General features: G+C 51.5%; 1 protein-coding gene across 1 annotated transcript in view; it reads left to right on the top strand.

Annotated features, from left to right (window-relative positions):
* The first annotated feature begins 941 nt into the window (after positions 1–941).
* Positions 942–9,198, top strand: part of PRICKLE2 (prickle planar cell polarity protein 2) — a 319,449-nt gene continuing 311,192 nt past the window's right edge. The window contains exons 1-2 of the mRNA XM_045991598.1: positions 942–1,076; positions 1,859–1,944. Of these exons, the coding sequence (XP_045847554.1) occupies positions 1,035–1,076; positions 1,859–1,944 (128 nt within the window). The 5' untranslated portion in view covers positions 942–1,034. The remainder of the gene's footprint in view (positions 1,077–1,858; positions 1,945–9,198) is intronic.

Here is a 9,198-nt window from a genome sequence, read left to right as displayed (position 1 = left end):
CCCACATCAGTGGGAAGTGGACACGCTGGTCTATACGCTCAGACTGGCAAACTTTTCTTTTTTTTTTTTTTTTTTTGACAGTTAATCTTTAATGAGCCCTTAGTCTGTGCCTGTTATAACATCTATTAACAGCCGTACCTGGGCGGGCTCATCTCTCTCAACAACACTGAGATTAGGACTCTTGTTACACCTTTGTTTAATCGATAAGGAGACGGAATCACAAAGGCAGTTAATTGGGGAAGATCACCAGCGACCCAGCAGAGGGAAAAGCAGGGGCACGCGGTGGGGGGCGGGGGAGCGTCAAAGCTCGCCCTGCACGGGTTCAACAGGTACTCAGCGGCTGCTGTATTCCGGGGGCTGTGGGGGTAAGGGCTTAGGGTATCCTCCTCCTCATCTACCCGGACTTAGTGAATACATGCCAGGCACGTCACTAACTTTTAAAATAGCCCATTTTTGAGGGTGAGGGGACCCTTCCAGATTTCGATTGTGCTAGCTGTTATAGGTATGAGTGAATTTGCCCAAACTGGCAGAATGGTGCCCTGCAATTTACTTAAGTGAATTATGACTTCATTTAAAAAACTTAACCTCCCATCCCTCCCCCTCCTGCTCAGGCCCAAGCGACAGGGAGCCTTCAAGTGGTCCCTGCCCTAACTTGGGCTAGGGTGAGGGACGAGCCTTTGTGGGCGGGCCCAGGTGCGGGACCGGAGGCAGCCGCGGCCGACCGGCCGGGAAGGCGGGGAAGCGAGAAAGTAGGCGCAGCCGGTGCGGGGGAGGGATGGGAAGAGCCCGCGGACCGCGGGGCGAACCCGGGGAGGCGGGGGGATGCCGGGAGAGAGGGAGGGACCTGCCGGCGGGAGAGCGAGAGGCACCAGCAAGGGAGGCGGAGGAAGCGTGCGCTCCGGAGCGAGCCCGGGGCTTCGAGGCGGAGACAGCCAGGCCACCGGCCGCCGAGCGTGCCCGCCCAGGCGACCCGCCCTCCCCGCCGCGGTGCGGACAGACCGGCCGACGGCGCTGCGTGCAGGAGGCGCCCGGCCATGTTCAGCCGGAGCTCCCGGAAAAGACTCTCCAGCCGCTCGGTGAGTGTCCCCAACCTGAGCGGAGCCGGTCTCTGGGTCCCCCCACCGGCCTCCGCGAGCGCTCCTGCCCGGCTTCCCTCCCGCCCCGCCCGGCGGCCGCGCACCTGTGGCCCCAGGTAAGCCGGCCCCGCGGGCGAGGGCGCGTCCGGGACGCGCGGGAGCGCTACAAGGCGCGGAAGGGGTTAAGTCTGGAAACCCCTGTCTGGGCGAGAGCGAGACCCCGAGCGGTGGCCCTGTGTGTCACAGTCTGGGGGCGCCTGGGAAAGCCCCCTCCCTCGCTTTTTCCCTTTTTCCCGAGTCACAGTATCTAAGCTCCACCGTCCGGCCTCTCGGAGCTCTAGCCGCGGACTTGACTTTGGGCTGTCTTTTGGGGTGTCCTGTGCTGCCCCCTTCCCGGGAGCACCCGCATGGCTCTAGGCGAATGCGCGATGGTCGCTTCTCCCGGACCCTGGGGAACAGAAGGGTCTTGCTTTTGTTTCTTAGAAACCCGTGACCAAGGTGTCTGGGGGAGACAAAGCCCCAGCCATGGCCATTTCTTGGTGGCTTGGTGCCCACGCCAGGGGTAGCCCGCCTGGGTCCACACACCCTTCCCCATGCGGGGAGACCACCTCTGGGGCGCCGGCAGCGCCCCGCCCCGCGTCCCCCACAACTGAGAGGAGCACTGGAGGCAAATTTGATAACGTGGGATGGGAGGGTTAGGTCATCCTGCTTGGGACACCAGTGGGGCTTTGGAGGGAGCCCCCGTGGTGGAAACATGGTTGTGTTGTCTTTTTGTTTTGAAGTTGACTGGACTGGGGCGGATAGAGAGAGGCCAGCCCTGTAACGCGTGTGGTGACCAGTGCCCCGGGTTCGCCCTGCATAAATGGAGGTAGGATGCATCAACTCCGATTCCTAAAGGCATAAAAATTCGGGGGTGGGGAGCGGGGAAACATGTATCTCTATCTATATATACATGCTCACACAAACGCCTATATTTATCTCCTTTTGTAAATCTCACTTGTAAGTCACATGGAAAGAATGCAAAGGCTGTTCCTTTAAGACCGGGGCTACATCTGCTACAAATATCGGAAGGTGGAAGTGGTGGCCAGACACTGGGGGATGCAGGAGAGCCTGGCTCAGGCTCCGTTTCCCTGCTGGGAGGGTTCTGAGTCCCTCCTACCCACACTCTGTGTATCTAAGTTGCTCAGCCCCAAATGGTTCAACTTGGGCATGGCGGTGTCTCCGAGGGCAGCAGGGCAGCGTGTGGAGGATACCTTGGACAAGCTGGTGTTTCCCAACTGTGTTTTCAGTTCAGCCCCTGTAGCTCTGGGTCCCACCCACAAATCCACTACTGCCCGCCTGCGCTGTGTCAACCTTCTTTGGTGGCCAGATGTTTCTTATTAATGTGCCGTGAATGTTGACTTCCAGGCAGCCCCAGCCTGGATTGGAATGATTATGTTTGGGAGATGTGGGATCAGGGTGCCCTCCCATTGCATCTGGCTGCTGGGGCTTTGGTTGGAAAAAGTTGGGGTGCGGGCTTGCAGGCTCTCAGTTGGATGATGTAAGGAGAAGGGGGTGGATCCTTCTTGGCGGCTTCAGGGAAAGGAAGAACCCGACATCCTAACGTGTTCTCTCTTTGATGAGTGCGTCTTTCCCTTTTCCCCACCACTCATATGGCCCTTTGAAGTGGGCGGTTTCTGGACACAAGGCTGGGGGTGGGGGGAAGCCGGAAGCCTGCTTTGATTTCATTCTACCCCTCTGTGCGTGCTTCTCTACTTTCTCCCAAATGGTAATGTGTGTTGGGCACCCAGTTACAAGGAAATTCCCAAGCAGCTCCTTCAGAAATTAAATGCTTTTGTTTCTGCCTCTGATAGGTCTGGCAGCCTCCTTGCCTTTGTTTCAAGGCACTGAGCATAGCCCTTATGGCTCCCAAGCATTTAATAACTTCTGTGTCAGAGGCAAGGCCAGGCGACCTTATAAATATGGAATGGGCGGAAAGAGGCATCCATCACTGCCAGTTTTGTAGCCCAAATAGGTGTGGTCTGAGCTGGCCCCTTGCACATCCCAAATGTGGAAGTAGGTGGTCAGTGGACTAGGTATAGGAGCCTCACAGTGTAAACCCAGTCCGGTGTGGCCTGACTGCTCGCTGCTTCCTTTCTGATCTCTTGGGCTCACCGGGGTGGGAAAGGCAGAGTCACAAACAGGAGAGTGCTTCCCAGCTCCTCCCCTACATAGCAGCTTGGGGTCAACTTCTGCCCAGAGGCCTATGGGGTAGTGGTTCTGTGTTGTGGGTTGTGGCCTGATGCTCCTTCTTTTTTTCTGTGTGACCTCTGACCTCCAATAAGACCCTTGGTCTCTCCAGTAATTGGTTTCCCTTACCATCAGGTGGGAATAATCGTGCTCAGCTCCCAGGATTGTGGGAGGGGTTGGATGAGATGGGGAAAACCCATTGTTTGCCCAGTATCAGGCACACAGTAACTACTGGCTATATTTGTTAATTATTTTTTAGCTTCCTATCAACGGCTGCTTGGGAGGAGGCCTCAGTAGCCTGTTTGAGGCTGCTGGGTGTCTAGGTTACTTTAGACTTCCATGACCACGGTTTCTTGGAGAACCTTCAGCTGTTTTAATCCAGTTGATTTTGTGACGGGAATACAAGTGTTGTATTCTCAGCCCATTTTGGAGCCTTTCTTCTGGAAAGAGACCTTTTCAGAGGCTGAGATGGGTTTTCATGCAGAGGCAGTTTCCCCATTGGCAGCAGAAAGGCTTCGCTTGGGCTCGATGAATGGGGTTTTTATGGCATTTCCACCCATTGCTGGAAAGGAAGCAGCTCCTTGCTTTTGCTCCCTCCTTTTCCCCTATGGGCATATTTTCTGGTGACCTTTTGGAGAAGAGGGACAACCATTCCTGGGTTACAACACAATGTTCTTTTTTGGCAGTTTGGAGCCCGCAATGTGCTCACTTTCCGCTCCTCTGACGGGGGGGAGGCTGTGAGCCCTGGGGAGAGACCATTGAGCCCTGAGAGGAGCAAGAGGGTGCCCTGACGGAGGCTGAAGGGCTCCTTTTGGTCAGACCTGAAGAGAAAGAATTTCCCTTATCCCAGAGGAGCAAGGCACCCTAAATATTACCGACTGGCTCTCTTCCAGCAGCTATGCTTCCACGGGTCCCTTCTGACCCACTGCCCACCAGCAGGCATCCCCCCCCAAAGCAGAACAGAATGGTGGCCCTGCGCCCAGCTGCAAGGTACCAACGAAGGTTCTAGGACAAGAAGAGTGTTTGCCTCCTCCTCTGGTGTGGTGGAGAGAGCTAAGGCTTGCAAGTCCAGAGCTGGCCCGCTGTCTTGCTCTGGCTTTGACAAGCTGTGTGACCTTGAGCAAATGGCTTGGGCTCCCCGAGTTCCATTTCCCTCTGCTGTCGAAGTGGGATTTCTCTCCCAAACAAATATTTGAGCGCCTACTTTGGGCCCGGCTCTCAGCAGGTGCTGGGGATATAGCAAAGAACACACCAGACAGGATTCCTACCCTCACTGAACAAATAATTACCTTTTAGGTAAGGCGGTCGGGAAAGGACTCTCTGAGGAGGTGGCATTTGAGCAGAGACCTAGATGAAGCAAGTGAAGGAGGAGGAGCCCTGTTGATTCAAACCTGGGGCAGGAACCAGCCGGATCGGATCACCATCTCCCCAGGAACTTGCTAGAAATCCAAAATCACAGGCCCCGCCCTAGTCTTACTGAATCTTGAGTCTGAGCTTTAGTGAGATCCCCAGCTGATTTGTGTGCACCTGAGAGAGAGAGAGAGAGAGAGAAGTACAGGCTTCGAACACCTCGCCCTGTGGATGCCAGATTGTTCCCTGTACTTTGTGGCTTCCTCTGTGTGAAGGAAGACGCCGAAGGCCCCAAGCACGGCTCTTAGAGTTCGTGGGAATTTCCCCATTTCTGTTATCACCCACCCCTGCAGGTGGCAAATGTGAGGATTTGTAGGATTATTTTTTAATTTTTTAAAATTTATTTAAAATTAAAAAAAATTTTTTAATTAATTAAATTTATTAAATTTAAATTTTTTTAATTTTTAAAATTTATTCATTTGACAGAGAAAGGGAGAAGCAGGCTCCCCGCTGAGCGGAAAGCCCGACACGGGGCTCAATCCCAGGACCCTGGGATCATGACCTGAGCTGAAAGCAGAGGCTTAACCCACTGAGCCACCCAGGCACCCCAGGATTTGTAGGATTTCTAAAGAAAAACAAAACAAAACAAAAAACCCTAGGAAGGTTCCCGTGTTTTGGTGAACAGAGGGCTCACAGTTGCTGAGCGGGGTGCCCTCCTCCACCTGGTCTAGGGCAGGTGGGGAGCAGAGGTAAGCACTGTCCCCCACAGGCAACTGGGCCACAAAGCAGCAGCACCTGAAGGCAGCCTAGGGCCAACCCCGCAGTGGTCGGGCCTCAGAGGGAATTTGCATTAAGAGGAACATTAAGGCATCTTCATGGACCGTGGGCAGAACAAAATCATTAATAACGAAGATCTTCCTGTACTATGAGACAGCACCCTCGGGGAGGTGGGGGGTGGGTTCACTGAGCTTGCTTGTTTGCAACCAGTTTGAGAAGGGAGGGAAAAATAGCCCTTTTTCCCGGGAAGCTTTGCCCTGTGGATGCCTAGGCTCTGATGAATAAAGTAGCAATAATAGTGACGCAACATCAGCCATGACAGGGATGGGCGCTTACCCTGTTCCGAGCTCTACCCCCCAACTGATACCCATTTCTAGTTGGTCCTCACCGAACTCTCCAGGGTACATGTGGGGATTTCCCTGATGCGGAAACCGGGGCTCCGAGTTGTTAAATAATCTGTCCTAGGTCTCCTTGCTAGGAAGAATGAGCTGGAATGGAGCTCTAAACCCCCAGTTCATTTTCTTGTGACTTACTGCTTCCTGTTACCTCTCGGATGTAAGGCAGAGGGCTCTCTGGTCACGTGCAGCCCGCAGGTGGATTTTCTTTGGTCTGCCCGGTGTGTTAAGTAAGAGGGCTTTTTATAACGTTAGAATCTAGGTTTCCAGCTTCTCTTTGAAAATCCAACAATGTGATAGCAAGGGTCCTCCTTTGCTCACCTGGCAACGTAGGAGTGGTCTCTCTTCAGATGGGTGTGACCTTGGCTCGCAGTCGTCTCTGACATTCCGGTTGCCCTGAAGAACCTCCTCAAATCCGTGGGCACCCTGTCCCATACCGGAAGTGCCTGGAGTTGGTAAACGCTGAATAAGCACGCCCCTCTCTCAAAATATGATCTTAAAAAATAGGACACTTTTGTAACAGTAACTTCCATTCCGAAAGCACAGGCAGAGGCAGACAAGTGCTTTATGTCTTTCTTGTCTTTCCCTGACAGTAGTCCTTGGAGATGGTGCCATTATTTATCCCTGTTTTAACAGAGAAGGAAGCGGAGTCTCGGGGTCAAAGAGTTTGCCTGCATTCTTACAGCCAGCTAGTCGATGGTCTTCCAGCCTTGTCTGACCGCAGAATTCTGTGTCTGGACCAGGACTTTTCCAACTTGGCTTGCATAGGAATTCCCGAGGCATCGTATTCAAATGCAGATTCCAGTTGAAGGGGATGGAGGCAAGGGCCCGAGATTCTACATTTCTAAGAAGCTCCCAGGTGATGCTGATGCTGCCGGTTCAGGGAACACGCTTTGAGTAGCGGCAGTCTGGACCAGGGCTCAGCAAATTAAGTCCTTCTGGCCAAATCTGACCCTTTATCTGTTCTGTGTGGCTTATAAGACATACATAGTTTTATAAGCCACACAGGACAGATAAAGGGTCAGATTTTAGCATATTTTTAATGGTTAGAAAAAAATGGGGCACCTGGATGGCTCAGTCCATTGAGCATCCGACTCCTGGTTGCAGCTCAGGTCATGATCTCAGGGTCATGAGATTGAGCCCCGCGTCAGGCTCTGAGTGCAGCACGGAGTCTGCTTGTCCCTCTTCCTCAGCACCTCCCCATGATCTCTCTCTCTCCTCTCTCTAAAATGAATAAATAAAATCTTAAAAAAAATTGTTTTTAAGTGGTTGGAAAAAAGTGAAAAGTATTTTATGACCTAGGAAAATTGTATGAAATTCAAATTTCAGTGCCCATAAATAGCTATCTGAACAAAGTCAAATGCATTTGTTTATGCACTGTCTATGGCTGTTTTCTTGCTACAGTAATAGAGTTCAGTATTTGTAACAGAGATCACTTGGCCTACCCAGCCAGAAACATTTACCGTCTCGCCATTTCGAGAGAATATTTGCCAATCCCTGAGCTGTACAGCAGTCGAGGGGAATATGCAAGTAGCATCTCTTGGTTTTAGAAGAAAAGAATCTGAGAACCTTTTGGAATTAGAACTTGAGGAGACCTCCCCTCCAACCTGGGTGAGATTTGGTGCAGAAATCAAAGACAACCAAAGAACCAGGGAATAGACCAAAGCCATTTCTAAAGGGCATGTGGAGATGCTGCTTGCAAGACCAGATCAATGCTCTGTCAGCGGATTCTAAACTCCTTGTAATCCCTTTAACATTTCGGCTTTGCTGATAAATGTAGATTCGACTTGAGTATTAAAAGGCGGGCTTTTAGAACAAGCCTCCTGGAGTTGCACTTTCAAGAGCCGCTGACGTGGAAAGCTCAGACCAGGGGTGGTTTTGTGAGGTGGTTTTAATTATGCAGAGTGGTTTGTCTCTGGACAACCAGCGGCATGCTCTGGCCCCATGCAGCCGCCTGAGAGGCAGCGCTCACTGGGTCAGCCAAGACTGCCTCGAAAAGCGTCTTAGTTGCCCAAGCAATTGTGTTGATTAATGACTCGGGTGGCGATCTGGGGAGATGCCGGCCTGGTTTCCTTTAGTGGGTTGTGATTTGGCTAAGAAATGGGTTCCCACCGATTAATTTGCTTGGGGAGGTAAAACACTCTGTCTCGGTCACTTGACATGCCAAGAAAAGTTTGGGGGGGAGAGATGAAAGGAGATGGTGTGTGTGTGTGTGTGTGTGTGTGTGTGTGTGTGTGTGTGTGTGTGTGTGTGTGTGTGTGTGTGTGTGTGTGTGTGTGCGTGTGCGCGCGCGCGCGCGCGCGCACACCCAAGACGAATGTCTGGAATCCTCAAAGTAGGGGAGGATCTGTAGCAGCTTAGAACTTGCTGTCCGGCTCACTGTGCACCCTTGGTATTTGATAATATGCTTGATAGAAGCTTCAGCACCTTCGTAGGATTTTTCTCTCGAAGAAACCTATTTGTTCGTCCCAATGTGTCCATGTTATTGTCTATGATTTCCAAATAAGGCTTGGGTATTGTGAAGTATTTTAAAATCACACACCCTCAGGGTGCCTGGGTGGCTCAGTGGGTTAAAGCCTCTGCTTTCGGCTCAGGTCATGATCCCAGGGTCCTGGGATTGAGCCGCACATCAGGCTCTCTGCTCAGCGGGAAGCCTGTTTCCTCCCCTCTCTCTCTCTCTGCCTGCCTCTCTGCCTACTTGTGATCTCTATCTGTCAAATAAATAAATAAAATCTTAAAAAAAATAAAATCACACACCCTCACATGTACGTGCGCATAGAAAACTTACACAGCACCCAGAAGCAAACCCTTAATTACACCTTTGAGAGCAGCGGTCAGCAAAGCACAGCCAGTGGGACACAATCAGGCTGCTCTCTGGTTTTGTAGAGACTTCTAGCCAAGAATAGCTTTCCTATTTTTAAGTGGTTGGGGGAAAAAAAATCAAAAGAGGAATAACATTTTGTGGCACATAAAAATGACATAAAATTTACATTTTAAGTTCATAGCTGGAGTTTTAATGGGACACAGCCATGCTGCTTCCTTTAGCATCCTCCCTGATGGCTTTTGCAGTAGCAGAATCTGGTAGCTGAGACAGCCTTCGTGGCCCAGGAAAACGGAAGAGTCGACCACGTGGCCCTGTGGAAAGACTGACCCCCTAGCCAGATGTCTCGAGATCTATTGCTTATGGCTGGTTTTTGTATCGTCAAATTCATTCAAATTAGTATTTGTTAATAAGATTTTAGAGAAAATATGCATTCTATATGGTCTTCTGTAGCATACTTTAAGAGTTATAAATTTTTCCGGGACATCTTTGCATGTCATTATATAAAGAGCAGAAAGATCGAGGGACACCTGGGTGGCTCAGTTGGCTA

The sequence above is a fragment of the Meles meles genome, chromosome 20 (assembly GCF_922984935.1).
Source record: "Meles meles chromosome 20, mMelMel3.1 paternal haplotype, whole genome shotgun sequence".
NCBI lineage: Eukaryota > Metazoa > Chordata > Mammalia > Carnivora > Mustelidae > Meles > Meles meles.
Note: the sequence above shows the minus strand (reverse complement) of the source record. Positions and strands in the feature narration are given on the sequence as shown.